This window comes from Pleurodeles waltl, chromosome 9, assembly GCF_031143425.1.
Source record: "Pleurodeles waltl isolate 20211129_DDA chromosome 9, aPleWal1.hap1.20221129, whole genome shotgun sequence".
Classification (NCBI taxonomy): domain Eukaryota; kingdom Metazoa; phylum Chordata; class Amphibia; order Caudata; family Salamandridae; genus Pleurodeles; species Pleurodeles waltl.
Genome location: NC_090448.1, coordinates 575,766,248 through 575,792,067, shown reverse-complemented (window position 1 = coordinate 575,792,067; position 25,820 = coordinate 575,766,248). Strand labels below are relative to the sequence as shown.

The 25,820-nt window shown below is 46.8% G+C and overlaps 1 protein-coding gene across 7 annotated transcripts in view; it reads left to right on the top strand.

The window, feature by feature from the left end:
- Nucleotides 1–25,820, top strand: part of LOC138259681 (cytochrome P450 2G1-like) — a 584,827-nt gene that overhangs the window by 368,743 nt on the left and 190,264 nt on the right. For all 7 annotated transcript variants that reach the window (XM_069207561.1, XM_069207562.1, XM_069207557.1 and 4 more), the window contains one exon: nucleotides 2,445–2,605. In XM_069207561.1, the coding sequence (XP_069063662.1) occupies nucleotides 2,445–2,605 (161 nt within the window). The remainder of the gene's footprint in view (nucleotides 1–2,444; nucleotides 2,606–25,820) is intronic.

Sequence of the window (25,820 nt, the reverse complement as noted above, 5' to 3'; positions counted from 1 at the left end):
TGTAATATAATGTCATATACTCTGTGAATGTATGTATTTGCTACATTTAGACATGTGGCCGTGCTAGGGCTTGGCCCTGCCTCACCAAAGGCAGCTTTTACTTCACTATCCCCCCTCTGTCGCTTTCCTTCTCCGCTCTCACTTTCACTTTTACTTTCACCTTCTCACTCTCGCTCCTACTCTATTACTTTCCTCCCTTTTCTTAACTTCGGACCAGGTATAAACGAGTACCTTGGCTTCCTGCTACCCCCTTCGGTCTTAGCTTCTCCCCTCACTCCCCCGCTCTCTTTTACCATCGTTATATCCTGTATTATCCTTTGATACATACCTGCGGCACATTATAAGGCCACTGTGGCCTTTATCCTTTGCTTAGCACTTCTCTCCCCCCCTTGTCCTTCTCGCACTGTCCCGACATCCTGGTTCTCTCCTTTGCTCCCCTCCCCCCACCCCTCATCACCCTCGCTCCCCTGGGTGTACTCCACCGCCTCTCTCTCCTTCTTCTCCCCCCCCTCTTTTTCCTGTTGGTTCCTTATGTCTTTACTTCTACCCTCCTGGTTCTTCCTACCCGCCACTGGCTTACGGCCCCCATTCCCAAGGATCCATGGTATTACATTAACATCCTATGAAATATGCATGTACTGAACCCCACCATTTCCCATTCCAAAATTTGTAGGCTCGGAGACCCTTGGAGGACCATTGCATCACTCCAAGATATGCCTACTTCTTAGCTTGTCCCAGCCCTGTTGATTCTTTCTGAGCCTAGACAAAATATGATAGAGCTTTGGGTGGCTCTGAGAAGGGTCAATTGACAGCGTCTCACTTCGATTTCCGGAGGACCTGCACCTCACTCAGACTGGACATGGGGTGGAGCACGGGAGGCATCACACACTGCGTTTTGGTTATTCGCACCTGTTGCTCCAATGAGACTATGATCTGTTACAGGACTTGTTGGTTCTTGTGTTCACCTGCACCTAATAGAATGCTCATGTGTTTCTGTACTTTTGCAATTCTGCATTTTTAAACTGCTGTATATTTGTACCGTCAGTCCCGCATAATTTGCATGGTGGAAGGAATATGTACTGTACTGTCTTATTGTATTGTCTTATTGGTTTCCCGAATAAAAAATTGCAACACAAAAAAAAAACTATCATTACAAGTAAAAGCTGCCATTTCACTGGTGAGAGCATCAACAATAATGGCTTTAAGTAATTTAATATAGTTAGCTGTATCAATTTTCTAAGCAAATGTTCTTGTAATTTCTTATTTGAACAACAAATAATCAACTAATCTCTGATATAAGTATCCACTGTTGTTCCAAATGCACAATTTACTGCTAACACACTTGAAGGCAACACATGTGAATCCACAGACTCATTAATAAGTTGAAGTCTGGTGAAAAATGTGCATCTTTCCATTACAATATGACGTTCTTCTGAAAACCTTTTTCTAAGTCTGTCCACGCTTCAGAGAAACAATCATAATCTTTAGCGTCTACACCACATGGTGGACACATTGATGGTAAATGTTCAAAAAATTCCTGTGTCTTCATACCAGTTAAATTCAGCAATAGAGTCTTCTTCCTATCTGATTCAGATGAATCTACATTAATGGTCAACATATAATTCCTGAAATGCCTGAACCATGTCTCCCATGTCATACTTGGTTCATTTGAACTATTTAAAAAATGGAGGTGGTGCATTACCACATGTGACACTCATGTTGAAAACTCACAAACAACTGATCCTCAACATGCCTAAGAGGACCCACATCACCCAGCACCTGAAAGACCTCCTCTGGTTCCCAATCTAGAAAATATGTAAATTCAAGCTCTTGACCCATGCTTACAAATTCCACGACCAAGAAACTGCCTACATGAGCCACCGCCTGAGGCTCCATCGACCACCCTTGCTGACCCGATTCAGGTAGGGTATCAAAATCTGGCTCACAGACTGACCCAGCAGCACAGCACCTAGATACCCACTCAGGTGACAAGCAGCGCTCTATAAATACAGTTTGATTGGTTGATTGTATAATGGTGTAAAATGGATGCTACAAAAAGAGGTGAATATATCCTGGAAAAAATTGACTTTTTCTAAGACATCAAAGACACCTGTGGCATATATATTACTTCTCACATAAAGTCTGAATAGAAAAAAGTTCATTAAAAAAACGAATCTTCTAGCTTTTATTTTAGGTGCTTTTTCAAGGGGTGTGTTCTTGAAAAGGAACAACTGTATTTATAAGTATATTTGTCTAGTTTATCAAAGGATGGTAATTAATTATTTGTTTCTCCTATTTATATCTTTTTTCTGAACTTTTCAATTGGTTAGGGTATGATTGAGTCTATGATCTCAATCCTCTTATGCAATTAGGGACACGAAATTGATCAAAAACCTGCTGCCTATTTTAGTTGACTAGACTAACTGTTCGTTTCTATTTTCTAGATATGCCCTTTGACCCCACCAAAATCCTCTGCCAGGCTGTCTCCAATGTTATCTGTTCTGTTACCTTTGGTAAACGATTTGAGTATGAGGACAAGAAATTTCATAATTTGCTTCATATGATGACTGAAACCTTTGTACAGATGAGTTCTTTCTGGGGGCAGGTAAGTGATATTTCCATTTCCCTCTAAATTAGATTTTTATAATTTTGCATCAAGATAAGGGGCGGTCCTAAAACAGTAAAAGCTGCAACACTATATTTTACAAGTAACATGCAAAATCAAAAGAAACAAATACAGCTATCTGATGAAAATACCTCTTACACTAAAGACTATTCAAGTTCAACTCAATTCAACTTTATTCAGCCTCATAAGTGACCATAAAAACACAAAATGCAAATAAAGTTACATTTAAAACATCAAACATTGAAAAATACATTCATCAATGAACTGCTCAGTCCTCTTTTATAAATCACAGTGCATAATCTCTCTGTAATTTCAATGCATAAATGAAAAAATTCAGAACAGCAAAGCATATTGTCGGGGAGTCTACCCGCTGTATCATCCTAAAACCCTCAAGATATGTAATAGGACGTTTTTCTCTAAAAATAGGACATAAAAAACGTTTTCTAAAAACAGAATACAACATGAAAAACAGCATAAAGTGCATAGAAGACTTCTTAGAGACCCTATCACACGGACAACTGGGCAGTGACCTAAACCATGATCCTACGACTGTAAAGGCCCCTAAAACGTGCATTCTTGTTTGTTAGAACTTATGTTGTGAGTCCCTAACCCATATCAAGTAGGGCTCCTTACCATTAGATGTCAATAGAGGTGTAAACAATTGCCCTGTCAACATTTCAACCATCTTTTCCATTCTTATCCTATCCGCATGGGCCAAATAAGATGCCTCAAACAATACCTTAACTATTCAAGTTCAGTAGAGGAAACATACTTATATTCTCACTAGGCACTGAACTATTTCATGTTTTATATGATTTCCAAGATTTCAATTTTCAAGGCTGTAAGATTCAGAGTAAGGGCATATGTGGCTCCAAAATTATTACTATCATTTTGTATATGGATGGTTAAAGTTTAGAAATCATAATAAAGGGAACTAACACTTTCTGGCCCTATCTGCATAATGTGAGATACAATCCCGGTAAAAGCCACATATTTTTCTATTGACATTTTTCTCCTGCGTTCAGTAGGAGGAAACTTTAGTGGAAAAGGACCCAGAATTCGGAACTGCGTGTAAGAATCAAAGGGCCTCATTCTGACCCTGGCGGTCCTAAACCGCCAGGGCCACGGGCAACGGAAGCACCGCCAACAGGCTGGCGGTGCTTCAGTGCCCATTCTGACCGCGGCGATAAAGCCGCGGTCAGAAAAGGGGATCCAGCGGTTTCCCGCCGGATTTCCCCTGGCTGGGCTGAATCTCCATGGCGGCGCTGCAAACAGCGCCGCCATGGAGATTCCGACCCCCTTCCCGCCACCCTGTTTCTGGCGGTTTTTACCGCCAGGAACAGGATGGCGGGAATGGGTGTCGTGGGGCCCCCTCACAGGGCCCCAGCATGATTTTCACTGTCTGCTATGCAGACAGTGAAAATCGCAACGGGTGCAACTGCACCCGTCGCACCCCTGCAACACCGCCGGCTCCATTCGGAGCTGGCTTCTGTGTTGCAGGGTCTTTCCCGCTGGGCCGGCGGGTGCTCCCTTGGCGGGCGCCCGCCGGCCCAGCGGGAAAGTCTGAATGGCCCCCGTGGTCTTATGACCGCGGAGCGGTCATTCGGGGGAGTAAGTTTGGCGGGCGGCGGTCGCCGCCCGCCAAACTCAGAATGACCCCCAAAGTATTAATTTTGAAATCCATTTGATATTCCTCATTCTGAAATTTGTAAAGACTAGGTTTAGGTTTTACTAGAGATTTAGAACTTACAATGAGATGTGCAACGTATGAAATACATCAATTAATACAGTTTAAAAAAAAAGCTAAACACTTAAAAATGTTACGACACAGTATTCATTGTTTGGGCCGATTCATCTCCCTAGAAGCTTTAGCTTATGTAATTCTATATTTTTTAAGAAGTGTTTGTAAAAATCTCTGTTGGTAGAACCTTACAACAGGGCATACAAATAAAACATACTCGATAGTCTCGACTTCATTGCTGTAACATAAGATGCACAAAACTAATATTCTGAATATCTGAACTAGTCAAAGAAAAGTGCTGAAGAGCAGATAAAATATTAGTTAAAAACACCCTAGCCTTTGTAGTAGGAAAGAGGCATTCCATGGCAATAAGACTCCGTAAAGCCTTTTATTTGGCGAGTAAAATGCAGTGATACCATCGTAGAATAGTAACTAGTCCTTTTATATAAGTGTTCACAATCGTAATTCTAGCCTTGATGCGTCTGTCGAAACCATGGAATTTACAGTGAAATAGGGCAAAGAATCTTCTCCTCCTGTATAAAATGCCATTGATTAATATTTTTTATCTCTATAAAAGGGTTGTCAGAATCTTTATTTTGTATACTATTAAGAGATTATTAAAGTGCCTATAGCCTGTTGCTCCATAAAGTATCTTTAGTTCAGTTCCATGAGCATATTCCTTATTTGATATATGTGCAATATGTTCATTGTCAGACAAATTTGCGGCTATAATGTTTCCGCAATAAGGTTACGACTTTACTACTTCTATGATAGAATTATTGTAGAACCACTTATACTTTGTATTGGTCCAATACACCTTTGGACAAATCATCCTGATTTTGTTCTTATTTATATTAGCCTTCAGGAACTGATCATCTGATCAAGATGACAAAATATCAAGATGTTTCTGCAGGCCTTTGGGAGTCAGGTCTAGCAGAACAATAGTGTCCCGATTAAGGAGTATCCCTAATGGATAAGAGCCTAATTTTGGGCATCATCAGCTGCCTTGTTCAACACATTGGGCAGAATTGCTATATACTGAATAAAAAGCAGGGGTGCCAAAAGGCATCCCTGACTCAAGGAATTTCTGGTCTGAATTTTTGGGCTCATACCCCACCTACATCCTAACATAACATAACAGCAGGTATCTGTGTAAAGAGCAGTTATAAGTTTTAAGAGACCCACTGGTATTCCCATGGCACCCAGCTTTTACAAAGGGTCTTGCGGTCTATGTGATCAAAAGCAGTTTAAGAATCTATCCGGACTGCACAGACAGGAGTCCCCCTTTGATCCACATATTTTTCCAAAACAGGGTGAATTAGAGTTATATTATCCAAAGGTGAGTGACCAGCTATAAACCCTACCTGCTCCTGTGGTATACATGTTTTTGTCTTCCACCCATTCTAGTAGATTAGATAAAACACAGTTAGCAAAAAACAATTCTGTGATGTCCAACAAAGTAATCCGAATGTAATTGCAAGGTAAGTTTGAAGGGCCTTTTTTATGCAACAGCAGAATTATACTACCCCTCCATGAACTAGGGACCACCTCAGTATAATAATAGTAATGGAAAAGCGCCACTAAATAAGTAGTCCATAGGTCCAGATCTAATTTTATGATGCTGATAGATAATTTGTCTGAACCCTTGCCCCCAGTATTCTTAGCTACTTTGAGATAATGCAACACTTCTTGTCTAGTGGGAGGATAAAGGGGGAGGCATCTCTCAGCTAAAACCTCTTCTAGGGACTCTAATACACTGTTACTGGGTGTTTGTCTGTTCAAAGCATAGAGAAAGGTTTTGTATTCTTGCCATTCCATGCTAGTCATATTATTTATCTTAGACTTGGAGATAAAAAGCTACTCTTTTCCCCTATAATTTTCCAAAAGGCTTTTTGATTTTTACGTTTTACTGCTTTTGCTATTTTTATCCAGATGTTGTCAGAGCTATATCTTTTTTGGCATTCTTATCCACCTAAATCTTCTCCTTTTCAAATGAGAGATTCACTTATTTCGTTCCTTAGAATAAAAAGTAAATTACCTTCTGTGCAAATAATTAAGACTTATTAAAAATAAACAATTTATTCAAATTAATGGATTACCCTATACATTTTTTCCATGGACTACCTACCAAATTCTGAGTTATCCTCACTAATTTTCCCATATCCTCCTCGAATACGTCTGCAGGTAGCCAACCTGATGGAGGAAGATTTTCATTATTTTTTCTTAGTTCTACTGATAATGATTGTTTTTCTTTCTTGGTCGATAAGACCTTCCCATTTGCAAGGCTGAATAACACATTGCCACTATCAGGAATCTGCTATGAATACACATCATCAGGTTTCCCATTAACAGTAAGAAGGAGAATATTGTGGTCACTCCAAATATATATTTTTTAAATTGTATTTATTCATCAAAAATAACCATAACACTCAAAACAGTACCATATACAGTAAAGTATGCAGACAATAAGGCAGCTCCACCCAGGCTTCGTAGGAAGGGCGCCGCCTCTGTGTCCATGATGCCAACTGTGCTCTCAATCAAAGCTCAACACATATGTTTTAACTGTGCACGGGCATCTACATAGCAAAGCAAGGAACCCAGCAGTGCGAGTACTGGTGGGGTTAAAGCTCATCACAGTACGGGCAACCACCTTCCATCAATTCATCGCACTGTAACGGTATTAATTTGTTGTCCAATCCTCCCAGATGTAAGTGGGTACTCCAAGCTCCTCGAAGCAATGCAGAGAGATTGGGTGATCCGTTGGCGGACGGTGAACAAAGGTAACATTTAGGTGGTCAACCTCTGAGCGTTGAAAAGCTTCCAGCACAGGATGGTGGTTCTGCAGTGCATGGCTACGTGGTTCAAGCAAGGAGAGAGGGCTGATAGCGCATTCCAGCGGCCTAGATAATAAAGGGGCACAAGGTCATAGGAGAGGGAGGATGGAGAAGATCAGACACCCAACAGGCAGTCATGCACCCAAATCAAGAGCAAGGGGATGGGGCCCCAAGAAGGTAAGGGGCAAGACACTAACCGACCTCGTCCCATCCCCTGGCCTGTAAACCACCAATTCATGCTCCCTGGAGTCAGTCACCCCCTGCATTCGTACAGAGGGATTTGTCTGCAGTGGTTTCCCTCCCTCCCACCTCAACTCCCCCGCGCAACTGCTCAATCTAGGACTCCAAGTCTCGCTCTGCATGCTCATCCATAGGGATCCTGCGGAGTCGATATTACTCAGCAGACACCCATTCAAGAACATCTGTCAGCCAGCAATCACATGTCGAGGGTTTGGAATAGGCCACTGGATAGCGATGTGCCTCTTGGCCAGTACAAGCCCCAGCTGCGCAAGTCTGTATTCCATTTTTCAACCTTTTTTGGGGATGGGCAGCAATCCCAGCAAGCAGTGCCGCATTGTTAACTTCACCTTCACTGCTGTTGCTACCTTTGGCATTCGCACTGTCTGGCACCAGAAGAGTTGTAGGGAACTGCATGTCCATGTAACATGCCTGAAAGTGGCTGGGGATATGATGCATCAGGTCATGTGGGGATATTCTACGAAGGTGCTGTGTCATCGGGTAAGCACTGTGCAAATAGTAAAATTGACTCACCTTAAATCTAGCATTGCTAGGCCCTTCCTGCACTAGTGTACAGTCCCTATTCCATCCCCCATCTGTCAGTGGCATCTCCAGATCCCCATCCCACGTTGCTCGAGTCACATGTACATCTATCTGTCTGTCTTTTTTAGGGCTGCGTAGATTCGGGAGAGGAGACTACGGTCTATAAGCTCCTTCCCGAAGTGGGATTCGATGGGCTCCTTCTGGAAATGAGATCCAAATCTCCTGGGAAATTTGGGATAAGCTAGCATATTGAAGGAATTGTCCGTGGTCGGTCCCAAATAGGGTCTCGGCCTCCTCTGGGGTGACAAATGAGCCGTTTTGATATAAATCTCCCAAGTTTTTGCATCTGCCTGTTCGCCATCATGAGAAATTCAGTGTGTTAATGATGCTTGCAAAGGGCCGGAGCCACCAGATTGGGAGCAAGCACTCATAGGGTGCCCTCCGCAGTACCCAAGTGTAGGAAGTTGGCTCTGTATATACTATTTCAAAGTAAGAAATAGTGTGCACAGAGTCCAAGGGTTGCCCTTAGAGGTAAGATAGTGGCAAAAGTGGATAATTCTAATGCTCTATTTTGTGGTAGTGTGATCGAGCAGTAGGCTTATCAGAGGGTAGTGTTAAGCATTTGTTGTACACACACAGTCAATAATTGAGGAACACACACTCAAAGAGTTACTCCAGGCTAATAGGTTTTTATATTTAAAAATATATTTTCTTAGTTTATTTTAAGAACCACGGGTTCAAGATTTACATTAAACACTTTAAATGTAAGGTACTTCACTGAGATACTTTAGGAACTTCGAATGAAAACAATACCATGTACAGTCTTTGTAAAAATGGCAATAAGCTATTTTCAAAGTGGACACAGTGCAAAAATCAACAGTTCCTGGGGGAGGTAAGTAAAGTTAGATTAGGAGGTAAATAAAACACTTACAAGTCTCAGTCCTGGGGCATAGGTAGCCCACCGTTGGGGGTTCAAGGCAACCCCAAAGTTACCACACCAGCAGCTCAGGGCCGGTCAGGTGCAGAGGTCATAGAGGTGCCCAAAACACATAGGCGCCTATGGAGAACAGGGGGTGCTCAGTTCCAGTCTGCCAGCAGGTAAGTACCTGTGTCCTCGGGGAGCAGCCCGGGGGGTTTTGTAGAGCACTTGGGTGGGACACAACTAGGCACACAAAATACACCTTCAGCGGCACAGGGGCGGCCGGGTGGAGTGTGCAAAGCAGGCCTTGGGTTTCAGGTAGGAAACAATGGAGGGACCCGGGGATCACTCTAGCGGTGCAGGCAGGTACAGGGGGGGGTCCACCACCTGGGCTAGGCAGAGGGTTGCCTGGGGGTCACTCCTGCGTCGAACTTCGGTTCCTTCAGGTCCTGGGGGCTGCGGGTGCAGTGTTGGTTCTAGGCGTCGGGTCCCTTGTTACAGGCAGTCGCAGTCAGGGAGAACCACTAGATTCTCTCTGCAGGTGTCGCGGTGGGGGCTCAGGGGGGCTGTCTCTGGTTACTCACGGGCTTGCAGTCGCCAGGGAGTCCTCCCTGAGGTGTTAGTTCTCTGGATCTCGAGCCGGGGGCGTCGGGTGCAGAGTGTGAAGTCTCACGCTTCCAGCGGGAAACGTGCAGTCTTTCAAAGTTGCTTCTTTGTTGCAAAGAAGTAGCTGGTTTTGAACAGGGCCGCTGTTCACGGGAGTTTCTTGGTCCTTTAGTCCAGGGCAGTCCTCTGAGGCTTCAGAGGTCGCTGGTCCCTGTCGGATGCGTCGCTGGAGCAGGTTTTCGAAGTTGGAGACAGGCCGGTAGGGCTGGGGCCAAAGCAGTTGTCGTCTTCCTCCTTCTCTGCAGGCTTGTAGGTCAGCAGTCCTTCTTGTTTCTTCAGGTTGCAGGAATCTGATTTCCTGGGATCTGGGGAGCCCCTAAATACTGAATTTAGGCGTGTGTTTAGGTCTGGGAGGGCAGCAGCCAATGGCTACTGTCCTTGAGGGTCGCTACACCCTCTTTCTGCCTCCTCCCTGTGGGGAGGGGAGCACATCCCTAATCCTATTGGGGGAATCCTCCAAACTCAAGATGGAGGATTTCTCAAGGCAGAGGTCACCTCAGCTCAGGACACTTTAGGGGCTGTCCTGACTGGTGGGTGACTCCTCCTTGTATTTCTCATTATCTCCTCCAGCCTTGCCGCCAAAAGTGGGGGCAGTGGCCGGAGGGGCGGGCATCTCCACTAGCTGGGATGCCCTGGGGCACTGTAACAAAAGGGGTGAGCCTTTGAGGCTCACCGCCAGGTGTTACAGTTCCTGCAGGGGGAGGTGAGATGCACCTCCACCCAGTACAGGCTTTGTTCCTGGCAACAGAGTGACAAAGGCAGTAACCCCATGTGGCCAGCAACATGTCTGTCGTGTGACAGGCTGGCAGAAACTGGTCAGCCTACACTAGAAGTCGGGTAGGTATTTAGGGGGAATATCTAAGATTCCCTATGGGTGTATGTTACAGTAAATTGCACACTGGCATCAGTGTGCATTTATTGTGCTGAGAAGTTTGATACCAAACTTCCCAGTTTTCAGTGTAGCCATTATGGAACTGTGGAGTTCGTGTTTGACAAACTCCCAGACCATATACTCTTATGGCTACCCTGCACTTACAATGTCTAAGATTTTGCTTAGACAATGTAAGGGCATAGTGCTCATGCACATATGCCCTCACCTGTGGTATAGTGCACCCTGCCTTAGGGCTGTAAGGCCTGCTAGAGGGGTGACTTACCCATGCCACAGGCAGTGTGAGGTTGGCATGGCACTCTGAGGGGAGTGCCATGTCGACTTAGTAATTTTCTCCCCACCAGCACACACAAACTGAGAGGCAGTGTGCATGTGCTGAGTGAGGGGTCCCCAGGGTGGCATAAGACATGCTGCAGCCCTTAGAGACCTTCCCTAGCATTAGGGCCCTTGGTACCAGGAGTACCAGTTACAAGGGACTTACCTGAGTGCCAGGGTTGTGCCAATTGTGGAGACAAAGGTACAGTATAGGGAAAGAACACTGGTGCTGGGGCCTGGTTAGCAGGGTCCCAGCAGTTTTTCAAATCATAACTTAGCATCAGCAAAGGCAGAAAGTTAGGGGTAACCATGCCAAGCTGGCACTTCCTTACACCAAGTGACCACCGCTCCCATACTTGCGACACCTGCAATATTACAAAGGATGTACCCTCTGGTAGTCTAGAACCGCCCATGAGCAGGCTTAGAAGCCGGGATATGCATGTAGAGCCTTACTGTATTTTTCTTCCCCATTTGGGAGCATCCTCACACCACAAAGCCGCGTACTACAGCAAGGCCACCATGTAATATGGATGGAGATCTGGTAGCCCCAATCCACCATCCCCCAGGTCCAGCCTCAGCTCTACATCTCTTACCCGCCCAGACTAGGGACAGCAGCAGCTTATCCAGCTGGCGAAACATTGCAGGGGCAGCTCACCGAATGGGTTCTGCATGATGTACAGGCAGCGCTGGAGCAAGAACATTTTACTCACAGCAATCGTGCCCATAATTGACAATGGGAGTGTGGTCCAAATTTGGACAGAGGCCTGAAGTCCGTCCATCACCCTACCTATGTTCAGCTCATATTGTAGTTGAGAGGAATGGGTCACACGAATACCCAAGTACTGAAATGCCTCAGTCTCCCATGTTAGGCCCATCTGCGGGAGTTCCGGCATCTCAACAGTCGCTAGAGACATCATGGGGTATAACACTGTCTTCTGTCAGTTAACACGGAGGCCAGAGATCTCCCCAAAGTCATCCATCATTCGCAAAAGGAGTGGGATTGACTGTTCCTAGTCAGTGACATACACCAGGGCATCATCTGCATATAGTGATACGATGTGTGTTCTGGACCCACCCTTATGCCCCACTTCTGGAGTCCCTCCCTGAGCTGCACAGCCAGTGGCTCCATCGCTAGCGTGAACAGGAGAAGCGGCAGTGGGCAACCCTGTCATATGCTGCGTTCGATATCAAATGAATCGGACACTATCGCCCCAGTTCGTACCCTTGCCCATGGTGTTGTATACAGTAGACATACCCATGACAGGAAGCTCAGTCCAGTTCCCATTAGGCTCAGCACCTCCCACAGGTAGTCCCAAGAGAGAGTATCAAATGCCTTTTCTATGTCCAAGGCAACCAGCACAGCGCACGCTGCAGAGTCCCGGGTTTCATGCCTCACATGGGATAGTCTCCGCAGGTTCATATGAGTTCCCCATCCCAGCATTTCTTCACTGATCTTCATGCAACAGATGAGTGACTACACAGCTTAAGCACATTGCTAGTACTTTAGCAAGTCATTTTACATCTGCATTGAGCATGGACAATGGCCTATAGGAGCCGGTGTCGACAGGGTCCTTCCTCGGTTTCGGTATCATGACAATCAGAGCTTCTCTCATTTGTGTTGGCAGCGCAGCCTCCATAGGCGCCCCACAGAGTGTTTCCAGCAGTCTAGTAAGGTCAGATACAGGGTATGTTTGGTAAAACTGAACCGGTAGGCCATCAGTTCCTGGTGCTTTTGAGGAGGGCATAGCCCCTAGAGCCTCCTGCAGCTCCTCCAGTGTTACATCCCCTTTAAGCTCCTCAGCCTGTGCTTCCGCTAATCTAGAGAGCCGGAGACTGTCCTGGTACTCACCCACTTGATGACCATTGTCGCGCCCAGGCAAGGTGTATAAGCTCTTCAGGTGATCCTGCAGGAGTAAGTTGCCCGTATTTGTCCTAATAACATATCCCCAGTCGGCCCACTGAGCGAAAGGATTATTGGTGGGAGTCTCTTGTGCTTGAGTAGCCAAGCTAGAATGCATCCCGAGTGGTCTCCCTCTTGGTGCAGTCGCTGTCTAAGATCCTTGTGTACATAGCTATCCAGCCTATTCCAAATGGACTCTGTTCTCCTATGTACCTCTTGACGGCTTGCTTCGTCCACAATACTATTGTTGCCTCGGCTTTGGAGCGTAGTCAGGATACCCTTGTGCTGTGTGAGCTCCCACTCCAGGTTTTTTCTGATACTGTAGGATTTACTAAGGCTTTCGCCTTGCATGACGACCTATAAGGCCTCCCATTCTGCCCCTCGCGTCTGGGCCGTGGTCCAGTTCTCCCTGAAATATCCATTTAGCGGTGTTTGTATATCCCCCTATATTTAGGGTCTCCGAGCAGCTCAGACTGCATTCACCACAGGGGGATCGCTGGCCTGGAGGCATGAGTCACACACTCCAGTACCAGAGGGGCATGGTCTGATAGGAATCTGACCTCGTAGGCCGCCCACCGGACATCTAGAGTGCTGTCATTTGCTAACAGAAATCTATCCAACCTGCTCTATGCCCCAAGGGCTGGTGTGTAGCAGGAGTATGTTTTGGACATGGGGTGCATTTCCCTCCATATATGGACAAATAGCAGTCTAGTCATGACCTACCGGAGTCTAGCAGTCATGTGGGGCTTTGTGCCTAGTTTCGGTGGGCATCTGTCTAAAGCACCGTCTATGACGCAATTAAAATCCCCAGCCCAGATAATGGGCATCCTAATGTAGGGTAACAGTTCTTGTTCCAGATTTTTAAAGACCTCAGCATCATCAGGGTTGGGGGCGTATAGATTCAGGATGCAGAGTCCACGCCCATCAAAGTTCCTGTGTAGGAGTACATAGCGGCGAGCCACGTCTGCCGTCAGGCCCTTTCATTGGAACGGTACCCCAGGGACAACCCATATTGACACCCCCCTATTGTATGATGAATATGTGAATAAATAGAGCTGTCCCCTCCACTTTTGTGTAGTTTTTGTGCTTCAGCGTCCATCAAGTGTGTCTCCTGCGAGGAGGGTAATGTGTGCACCAATTCGTATGAGGTATGTATGTATTCTGTATTTACAAAGGAGTTCAGACCCCTCACGTTCCACGTGATAATACACATTAGTTCATCCATCTCAGCCTACTCGGGTCAGCAATCACGGCACCGCTCCCCAGTGTCTTCCCTCGCCCGGGCTAGGCTGCCCCACCCAGAACATCGGCCAGGCGCACACATAGTAGAACAACTCTCTCTCCATGCCCTGTTGCAGCATCCGCCGCTACAATGCACGCAGCTCACCAATTTTATAAAGCATAACTCCAAAAACAACGGATAACCCTACCCAATCACCCACATCGGTCCCTGGGTAAAAACCTACGAACAACTAGTGTCTGCCCAAACTGTGTGAGATTCCTGCTATCCCTACCAGTGGTATGTAGAAGGGGGGAAGCGTGCGCACTACCCCCACTCGACAGCGAGGTGCAACTCAAGAGTTCAAGCAGTTCTCCAGCACCCCTCTCGCAACCATCCAGCTCACACACACACTGTTTCCAATTGTCAGAACTATAACAATACAGTGAAGATCATAGAAGAATAGTAGTAGCCTTGTAGAAGGTTAGAAGGCAGTAAGAGGTAAAAAGAGGGTAGTCGCAGCTAAAGTAGGGAGGTTACCCTGTCATAGCACCCCATCCCCGTACGTTATTGCCGCCCCCAGCCCAAACTGGAGCAGATAGAAGGAAGAGAGGGGGGAGGGAGGAGGAGACAAGAAGGGAAGGAGTCAATGTTCCCTGAGCACGACAATGGGCAGAGGCCACAGTAGTATTCTCAAGGGAGGGGGGAAGCGAGCGGCAAGGTACAGGGGGAGGTCAGTGCCTCCTATTTCGGCTTTCAGTCCCTCTTTACTCATTGTCCATTCCGTGTGGGCTTCGGGCTTGTGCCCTCTCCACTGCTGCGTTGTGCATCTTCCGTGGCAACCATCAGGTGTTGACATTGTCCAAGTCTGGGGTTGGACCCTCCTCTCCCCGTAGCGACCCAGTACATGAGGATGTCGCAGAGGTGATGGACTCCACCAGTACTCTGGCCTCCTCTCACTCCTGTCTCTTTTGCTCAAGGCTCGGGGTGCCATCTGGGCGAACTATCTCCCGTTGTCTCAGCTGGTACAGCATTGACTATTTTTCTTGTGCGTAGTGGCCTGTGAATCTCCAGCCCGTGCTAATTTCTGCGGCCTCTTCCATGCATGGTCTCCGGGGGGTCGCTCGCCCCCTCTGAGTTCCAGCTAGTCCCATGCTGCTTCTGGTGTTTGGAAAAAGTGCAAGCGGCCCGCATGTGGGACCTTCAGTTTGGCTGGGTATAATAGCATATAGGTGTACCCCATTTCTTTTAACTTTTGTTTGCATCGCCGTGACCTCCCCTCCACATCCTTAGCCCTCGCCTCCAGTCTGTGAGTTTTAGCCCAAAGGGTGGCCACAGTGGCCCCCAGGGCATTTATGTCCATCTGCATGCCATTCAGCTGTTGCTCAGTGGCCACTGATTGCTCCGCCACCACCCTCATGTTAGCATCCACTGCCATAACGTCCTTCTCTGTTGGTCCATTAGGCTCTCCCTGCGAACCCTCCCCCCACCCTCTGTGCCATGAATTGGTGCATCCTCACCTGCTGCGCACCTTTGGTTGTTCTGTCCTTCCCCATGTTGCGCAAAGGCCCACTGTGCCGGCCGCTGAGGAGCCCTCTAGTTATCCGTGTTCATGTTGTGGCTGGCAGGTGGTGTGTACGATCCTCATGCGCACTGAGCCTCCTCACGCATCCACAGCCTCATGGCATCGCACCTACCAGGTGGGGTTGGTGTCCATTGTGGCCCCAGGGAGCACGATCAGGAGAGCTCAAACAAATTTGGTCTATGCGGGTGGTCTGGCCTCCAATGTCTCCCAGTGTGCCCCCTGCCTCCGCCAGTCGGCGATGTAGGCAGGTAGCCCATGGGGCAAAGTTCAGGCACGGGGGGACTCCAAATATTCTTTGTCACCTTTTGATCAGAAAGTGTACTCTGCAGTAGGAAGGTTCAAGACCTGCATCCTCCACATGATTTTCCCAGTCAGTAAATTCTGGCCAACAGATATGCCATTCACTAAAAAATGGCTGGCCGTAAGTGGGCAACAAAGGAGTTGTGCATAATCTTAGCCTTAGCGTCATTATTAAAATCCAGATTTTCTGCCCACCAGGCTCTGAAAAACCTATATTTTGCATTAATAGCCTCTTCTTCCTGTCAAACATAACATTCCTCAGTGGGCAGTGACACTGACAAATAATTTATTCCCTCACTGACATGACCTTTTTTTTAAGAGGGGATGGAATAATAACATTCCTTGAGACATAAAAAGTCACAGTTGTTCAATATCGAATTTACAATGACTGGCAACTTAAATGTAACCCTCAGTTTCTACTCTAGTCGAGTGTCTAAAAATTACACCAATTCCATATAATTTCTCTTTTGCATTTTAGACTTGTAGATTGAAGATTTTGAGGGTTATTTTCCACTTTATCGGGTGATCTATGAGGCACGAACGTTGGCTTTAGAGCATCAGATGGGGTTATTATGAACTTTTTTTAAAGTCTTTCAAGTCCCAATGTGAATGAACAGATGGTATAAAGATCTTCGAATCAGAGGACATATTTCCGGCTCTTACATACAATATTTTGTTTTCAATAACTGACTCCAGCTCCTTCAATGGTATAATCCTATTTAGACTGCTTAACCCACGAAAATGTCTAAAAGTGACAGATGCCTGTGAATTTTCAAACCCTACACTAGACTGTGCCCTTTCCCCAAGGTCTACAGGAGCCAGAATAAGAGAAGATTCCTCAATGAATTTGTTTTTTCTAACCCCTCTTTTGCTTAATCTTCTTAAGCGTTTTCCAATCTTTCCTTTTTTGGGAATTATGACTGGAGTTGATGGCTTTTCAACTGCTCCTTTCCCTTTTCCTTTCATTTTAAAACTTGGAAAATCTTTGATGCCACAGATTGTACTGCAGAAGGGTTATACTTGCCTGAAACAACCTTTGGTGAAATGTGGAGAGAAGAGTCCTTTTCTGTAAAGAGAAGCTCCAATGAAGATACCTCCAGTTTTGATTTATGCTTAATTATTGGTCATTTTGATATGAGACACCCCACTTGAAGACCAGTATCATTCTTTTGAACAGGATTAGCTTGAACAATGTTCTTAAGCTGATACATTGACTCCCGCATATTTGAATTGGAGCTGTTTCAGTACTACTGATAAAATGTCTAATTTATGATGTGAGCTGTCAGTAGTTTTTTCCAAAAATTGCATAATAGGGGACAAACTTCTCTCAAGACATTGAAGAGTTCTAAAGTAGCAGACATATTCACCAGAGGGATTCACTGATGGATTAAACAATACTTCTGATGCTGCAAAAAGATTTAGCCCTGACAAAAGATTAATACTAGGTGTACTACCAAGAAAGTTCTGTGACTTTCTTTGTGATAATGGTAAAACTCTTTCTGAGATACTCTGACTTGACGCAGAAGAAGCAGCCTTAAACTGAGTTATCTGTGGAAAGGCATGTTCTAGCATTAAGGAGGCATCTCTTAGGTAGTCCCCCTATTGAACTTTCTGACTTTTCTCATGCGGAGGTACGGGTGCATGTAAGCCCAGAGTGCCTTGGGCTGAGTGCGCTTTAGAAACTGGGCCTGGATCATTATCTAGAAAGAGTAAGAGAATTCAAGAGTGATCGTCCTACCTAAGGAATCATGAAAATCACCCTTAGTATCCTCCAAAGGGCAATTAAATTTTGATTTGATTTTTGACATATCGTTCATAGGTAACAGGTCAGGTTCCATTTTAAAATATTCTTAACCAAATATGATAAAGTAAGCCGGAATCGTTGATTTCTTCTTTAAAATGCCCATTTGTGGTAACTTATTCCTTAATGGATCTGATTTTGTCTGTTGACAGCACCTTGAAGAGATTAATCTCATGGATCTTAAACGTTTTGCTGTCATTATTATATATACAAGCAGATATAGAATATATTTAGGAATATATGTAAAAGGAAGATAACCGAGCTAAATTGTTAACTCATCTTTCCTCAGGCTCCCTTGAGACAGAGGTAACAGCAGAAGACATTCAAAAGAGTTGAGACCAACACTAAATAAGCTCACTCCTCTCAGATGCTTTCCACTGGCCACTGATATAAACAATCCTTATGAACAGTCAGCCACAGCGGTTACTGGCAAAAGATATTGACTAGATTCCAACTCACTGCCCGTAGAGTGTTGAAGAACAGGATCCTTGGAGGGAAAAGGCAGAAAACTTATAAGCTGCACCGGCACCTTGGCTGAATGCTTCTGAGGGAAAGACCCCCATGCCTAATGCAGTGCTATGAAGTTCTCCCAAATCAATCAGGTAATCAGTGGTAGTGGTTATATCAATGACTACCCCCGTCTTCAGAAGTACAGTCTAATATCGAAATAGGTATCCAGTGAGACACAAAGTTTTAGTTGTTATACTAGATATAATAAAATCCAGGCCCCCACCTCTCAGTGGACTCACTCTCTACCCAAACCTAGTCGGGCTGCGTCTGCTGCTGCAGGGAGTTTGCTTACACTGTAGACTGGAGTATGGCTCAAAAGTACCAGCTGATTGCTGATTGCTAATTGCACCCCCTGTATTCCAGCTGAAAGCAAATGATAAGCCTGAGATCACTTGTAGCAGTGCTAGAGCACTTGTTAGGTTCAGGGCTATGGCTGTGGCTCGATGATTTGACAAGGGGTTCCAATTGTATTAGCCTGGGAATAATTGCTTTGCTTTACTGCACACCGGCTCACTTGATAGCAGCTTACCTGCCCTGGTCACGGCAGCCTTGTCTGGATTCCTGGATGCCTGGATGTCTGGAAAAGAAGGAAGGGCAAACGCCAGGGAGCATGAACATCAGACCTGCTATGGTGCTGATACGACTAGTGCAACACAGATTCTTCGCAGACCTACATCACACTGCTCATCTGCTCATGCAGCTCCCAGAGTATCGTCCTCACCTCACCCTCAGCTCGCTTCCTTTAACGTCACTCTCCTCATCCGTGCAATGTACTACGTGCGACATCACAGTCAGTAAAGGCTGGTAACTGAGGTGGAGATACTGGCTGGAATCTGAACTCTTCCATGGCATATCCGTCACTACATGCGGCCCAATCAGTATGGACCCATTGGTATTTTTAGAATTCAGCTTTGATTGTTAATCATCAAAAAAAGCACTCTGATGTTCATTGTTACTCCCATGCACCCTAACATAGTGAGAGACAACTCACTAACTGGGAAACACGGTGGCACATGAGACTGGAATGTAGAAATAGTGAATCATCAGCAATAGGTCCTGAGGTATTGTATTTTAATGGTTTTGTTAAAATAAGAAATTAAAAAAATGTAAGCTCAGATGTTTATACTATTTAGAAGTTCTGAAATGCACAGATTGTCAGAAGTACATCTATCAAGTCTAAGCCATAATTGTAAGTATAATTTTACACAGTTTGCAAATATACAGTATAGGCAAAAAGAGGAATTTCAAATTGTAATTTTTTGCTCCAATTTTCAACATGAAAATATTGTTTCATGTGAAGAAAATCTTTCTGCCACACCTATATCAGTGTCTTCCTTTCCTAATCCCAGAGTGGTACTGTACTTACCTCTGCTTGTAGCAGGAATCCATGCCCTATAATGCACTTTTCATACCTGCAAAGACATTGATTCACAAGAATAGCAAGGGGTGTGAACTTGACTTCATGCAGCTTCTGTGTAGGATAATATCCCAGGTGTTCATCTATTGTGCTATTCTTAGACCCTCAAGAGCCTGCACTTTGCATTTGAAGGTTAAAGAAAATATGCGGAAAAAAACAAATAGGCCTTTATGAACCCAGTTCACTTTATCTGCCTGCTTCAACCTTCTTGACCTCTGAGACCACAAGTAGCAAAGGCCAAGCCAGAAATAGTAGCTGATGCCTGTGGAGACCTCAGCTGAGATTAAATACATTTACATTGGTTGAGTGAATTTAACATTATTTGCTATCATACTGGAGTAATGTGATAACAAACAAATTAAGCAGTGCAAATCTATATCTTTTTTCAGCAGAACATGCATTTACACTTATAAAACAGTCCATGTAGTATTCTGGCTTCCATATTGTTGTTGCTATTCAAGAGTGGTTGAATTAACAGAGGTTTACTGTTGTAAAACAGAAGCAAAACCAACTTAAGGGTGTATATAATTGAGTCTTGTAGGGTCCTTTATACCTCATCCCAGTACTAAGGCCCTCATTTCGACCTCTGCGGTCTTTTTTAAAGACCGCCGAGGTCCTGCCGTGCTGAATACCGCCAGTGCAGGCGGTTTTCCGTGCAGCGTATTATGACTGCTGGCAGTCTTCCGTCCTTTTTCGGAAGGAGAGCCGCCAGCAGCTATACTGGTGGTCGGCGGGGAAGTAGAGGCTGCTCCACCGCCACGTCATCAGAACACCGCCCACCGAATCACGTTCCATGATTCAGCGTGGCGGTGTTCTGGTGATGGGGTGCTGGTGACGGAGCAGCCCCCATGGATCCCATTCTCTCCCAGAGGATCACCGGACCAGGTAAGGTGATCGTCCGTTAGGGAAGGGGGTTGGAGGGGTGTTGTGTGTGTGCATGTATGGGGGTGTGAGTGTGTAGAGGGGGGGTGAGTGCGTGTATGCATGCAGGGGATGTTGTGTGTCTGTCTGTTTGTATGTCTGTGAGTATGTGTGCTTGTATGTCTGTATGTATGAGTGCGTGTATGACTCTGTTTGTCTTTTGGAATGTTTGTTAGTATGTGTGCGGGTATGTGTAGTGGTAGTGTCTGTGTACGTGTGGGGGGGTGTCGATGTTGGGGGGCTGGGGAGGGGGGTCCTGCCTCCTTTGGGGTGTAGTAGGGGGCTGGGGGTGTGGGGGAGGACTCGGGTGGGGGGGACCCCTATCAGTGCCAGGGAAGGAATTCTCTGGCACTGATTGTGCCTACCGCCATGGATTTCGTGGTGGTACAAAACCCCACGAAATCCATGGCGGTATGCACGGTTGTGATACTGCCGACGGTGTTGGAACAGCCGCTGGTCTGGAGACCGAAGTCTCCAGCCCAGCGGTCGTTACCACCCTGGCGGTCGGAGTGGGGAAGTGGCGGTTTAGCATGGCGGTCACTGCCATGATTGTAATGCCATTTTTTTTTCTGCCTGCCTTTTGGCAGGTTTTCGAAGTTGTAGACAGGCCGGTAGGGCTGGGGCCAAAGCAGTTGTCATCTTCCTCCTTCTCTGCAGGCTTGTAGGTCAGCAGTCCGAGTTTCTTCAGGTTGCAGGAATCTGATTTCCTGGGATCTGGGGAGCCCCTAAATACTGAATTTAGGCGTGTGTTTAGGTCTGGGAGGGCAGTAGCCAATGGCTACTGTCCTTGAGGGTCGCTACACCCTCTTTGTGCCTCCTCCCTGTGGGGAGGGGAGCACATCCCTAATCCTATTGGGGAAATCCTCCAAACTCAAGTTGGAGGATTTCTCAAGGCAGGGGTCACCTCAGCTCAGGACACCTTAGGGGCTGTCCTGACTGGTGGGTGACTCCTCCTTGTATTTCTCATTATCTCCTCCAGCCTTGCCGCCAAAAGTGGGGGCAGTGGCCGGAGGGGCGGGCATCTCCACTAGCTGGGATGCCCTGGGGCGCTGTAACAAAAGGGGTGAGCCTTTGAGGCTCACCGCCAGGTGTTACAGTTCCTGCAGGGGAGGTGAGAAGCACATCCACCCAGTACAGGCTTTGTTCCGGGCCACAGAGTGACAAAGGCAGTAACCCCATGTGGCCAGCAACATGTCTGTTGTGTGACAGGCTGGCAGAAACTGGTCAGCCTACACTAGAAGTCGGGTAGGTATTCAGGGGGCATCTCTAAGATTTCCTATGGGTGTATGTTACAGTAAATTGCACACTGGCATCAGTGTGCATTTATTGTGCTGAGAAGTTTGATACCAAACTTCCCAGTTTTCAGTGTAGCCATTATGGAACTGTGGAGTTCGTGTTTGACAAACTCCCAGACCATATACTCTTATGGCTACCCTGCACTTACAATGTCTAAGGTTTTGCTTAGACAATGTAAGGGCATAGTGCTCATGCACATATGCCCTCACCTGTGGTATAGTGCACCCTGCCTTAGGGCTGTAAGGCCTGCTAGAGGGGTGACTTACCCAAGCCACAGGCAGTGTGAGGTTGGCATGGCACTCTGAGGGGAGTGCCATATCGACTTAGTCATTTTCTCGCCACCAGCACACACAAACTGAGAGGCAGTGTGCATGTGCTGAGTGAGGGGTCCCCAGGGTGGCATAAGACATGCTGCAGCCCTTAGAGACCTTCCCTAGCATTAGGGCCCTTGGTACCAGGAGTACCAGTTACAAGGGACTTACCTGAGTGCCAGGGTTGTGCCAATTGTGGAGACAAAGGTACAGTATAGGGAAAGAACACTGGTGCTGGGGCCTGGTTAGCAGGGTCCCAGCACTCTTTCAAATCATAACTTAGTATCAGCAAAGGCGGAAAGTTAGGGGTAACCATGCCAAGGAGGCACTTCCTTACACCAAGTGACCACCCGCTCCCATACTTGCAACACCTGCAATATTACAAAGGATGTACCCTCTGGTAGTCTAGAACCGCCCATGAGCAGGCTTAGAAGCCGGGATATGCATATAGAGCCTTACAGTATTTTTTTACCCCATTTGGGAGCATCCTCACACCACAAAGCCGCGTACTGCAGCAAGCCCACCATGTAATATGGATGGAGATCTGGTAGCCCCAATCCACCATCCACCAGGTCCAGCCTCAGCTCTACATCTCTTACCCGCCCAGACTAGGGACAGCAGCAGCTTATCCAGCTGGCGAAACATTGCAGAGGCAGCTCACAGAATGGGTTCTGCATGATGTACAGGCAGCGCTGGAGCAAGAACATTTTACTCACAGCAACCGTGCCCATAACTGACAATGGGAGTGTGGACCAAATTTGGACAGAGGCCCGAAGTCCGTCCATCACCCTACCTATGTTCAGCTCATATTGTAGTTGAGAGGAATGGGTCACACGAATACCCAAGTACTGAAATGCCTCAGTCTCCCATGTTAGGCCCATCTGCGGGAGTTCCGGCATCTCAACAGTCGCTAGAGACATCATGGGGTATAATACTGTCTTCTGTCAGTTAACATGGAGGCCAGAGATCTCCCCAAAGTCATCCATCATTCGCAAAAGGAGTGGGATCGACTGTTCCTAGTCAGTGACATACACCAGGACATCATCTGCATATAGTGATACGATGTGCGTTCTGGACCCACGCTTATGCCCCACTTCTGGAGTCCCTCCCTGAGCTGCACAGCCAGTGGCTCCATTGCTAGCGTGAACAGGAGTGACAGTGGGCAACCCTGTCATATGCTGCGTTCAATATCAAATGAATCGGACACTATCGCCCCAGTGCGTACCCTTGCCCATGGTGTCATATACAGTAGGCATACCCATGACAGGAAGCTCAGTCCAGTTCCCATTAGGCTCAGCACCTCCCACAGGTAGTCCCAAGAGAGAGTATCAAATGCCTTTTCTATGACCAAGGCAACCAGCACAGCGCACACTGCAGAGTCCCGGGTTTCATGCCTCACATGGGATAGTCTCCGCAGGTTCATATGAGTTCCCCTCCCCAGCATTTCTTCACTGATCTTCATGCAACAGATGAGTGACTACACAGCTTAAGCACATTGCTAGTACTTTAGCAAGTAATTTTACATCTGCATTGAGCATGGACAATGGCCTATAGGAACCGGTGTCGACAGGGTCCTTCCTCGGTTTCGGTATCATGACTATCAGGGCTTCTCTCATTTGTGTTGGCAGCGCAGCCTCCATAGGCGCCCCACAGAGTGTTTCCAGCTGTCTAGTAAGGTCAGATACAGAGTATGTTTGGTAAAACTGAACCGGTAGGCCCTCAGTTCCTGGTGCTTTTGAGGAGGGCATAGCCCCTAGAGCCTCCTGCAGCTCCTCCAGTGTTACATCCCCTTTAAGCTCCTCAGCCTGTGCTTCCGCTAATCTAGAGAGCCGGAGACTGTCCTGGTGCTCACCCACTTGATGACCATCGTCGCGTCCAGGCAAGGTGTATAAGCTCTTCAGGTGATCCTGCAGGAGTAAGTTGACCCGTATTTGTCCTAATAACATATCCCCAGTCGGCCCACTGAGAGATAGGATTATTGGTGGGAGTCTCTTGTGCTTGAGTAGCCAAGCTAGAATGCATCCCGAGTGGTCTCCCTCTTGGTGCAGTCGCTGTCTAAGATCCTTGTGTACATAGCTATCCAGCCTATTCCAAATGGACTCTGTTCTCCTATGTACCTCTTGACGGCTTGCTTCGTCCACAATACTATTGTTGCCTCGGCTTTGGAGCGTAGTCAGGATACCCTTGTGCTGTGTGAGCTCCCACTCCAGGTTTTTTCTGATACTGTAGGATTTACTAAGGCTTTCGCTTTGTATGACGACCTATAAGGCCTCCCATTCTGCTCCTCGCGTATGGGCCGTGGTCCAGTTCCCCCTGAAATATCCATTTAGCGGTGTTTGTATATCCCCCCTATATTTAGGGTCTCCGAGCAGCTCAGATTGCATTCACCACAGGGGGATCGCTGGCCTGGAGGCATGAGTCTCGCACTCCAGTACCAGAGGGGCATGGTCTGATAGGAATCTGACCTCGTAGGCCGCCCACCGGACATCTAGAATGCTGTCATTTGCTAACAGAAATCTATCCAACCTGCTGTATGCCCCATGGGCGGGTGTGTAGCAGGAGTATGTTTTGCACATGGGGTGCATTTCCCTCCATATATGGACAAATAGCAGTCTAGTCATGACCTACCGGAGTCTAGCAGTCATGTGGGGCTTTGTGCCTAGTTTTGGGGGGCATCTGTCTAAAGCACCGTCTAGGACGCAATTAAAATCCCCAGCCCAGACAATGGGCATCCTAATGTAGGGTAATAGTTCTTGTTCCAGATTTTTAAAGAACTCAGCATCATCAGGGTTGGGGGCGAATAGATTCAGGATGCAGAGACCACGCCCATCAAAGTTCCCGTGTAGGAGTACATAGCGGCCAGCATTGTCTTCCGTCAGGCACTTTCATTGGAACGGTACCCCAGGGTCAACCCATATTGACACCCCCCTAGTGTAGGATGAATATGTAGATAAATAGAGCTGTCCCCTCCACTTTTGTGTAGTTTTTGTGCTTCAGCGTCATTCAAGTGTGCCTCCTGCAGGAGGGTAATGTGTGCACCAATTCGTATGAGGTATGTATGTATTCTGTTTTACAAAGGAGTTCAGACCCCTTACGTTCCATGTGACAATACGCATTAGTTCATCCCTCTCAGCCTACTCGGGTCAGCAATCACGGCACCGCTCCCCAGTGTCCCCCCTCGCCCGGGCTAGGCTGCCCCACCCAGAACATCGGCCAGGCGCACACATAGTAGAACAACTCTCTCTCCACGCCCTGTTGCAGCATCCGCCGCTACAATGCACGCAGCTCACCAATTTTATAAAGCATAACTCCAAAAATAACGAATAACCCTACCGAATCACCCATCTCGGTCCCTGGGTAAACACCTCCGAACAACTAGTGTCTGCCCAAACTGTGTGATTCCTGCTATCCCTTCCAGTGGTATGTAGAAAGGGGGAAGCGTGCGCGCTACCCCCACTCGACAGCGAGGTGCAACTCAAGAGTTCAAGCAGTTCTCCAGCACCCCTCTCGCAACCATCCAGCTCACACACACACTGTTTCCAATTCTCAGAACTATAACAATACAGTGAAGATCTTAGAAGAATAGTAGTAGCCTTATAGAAGGTTAGAAGGGAGTAAGAGGTAAAAAGAGGGTAGTCGCAGCTAAAGTAGGGAGGTTACCCTGTCATAGCACCCCATCCCCGTACGTTATTGCCACCCCAAAGCCCCGCCGCCCCCAGCCCAAACTGGAGCAGATAGAAGGAAGAGAGGGGGGAGGGAGGAGGAGACAAGAAGGGAAGGAGTCAATGTT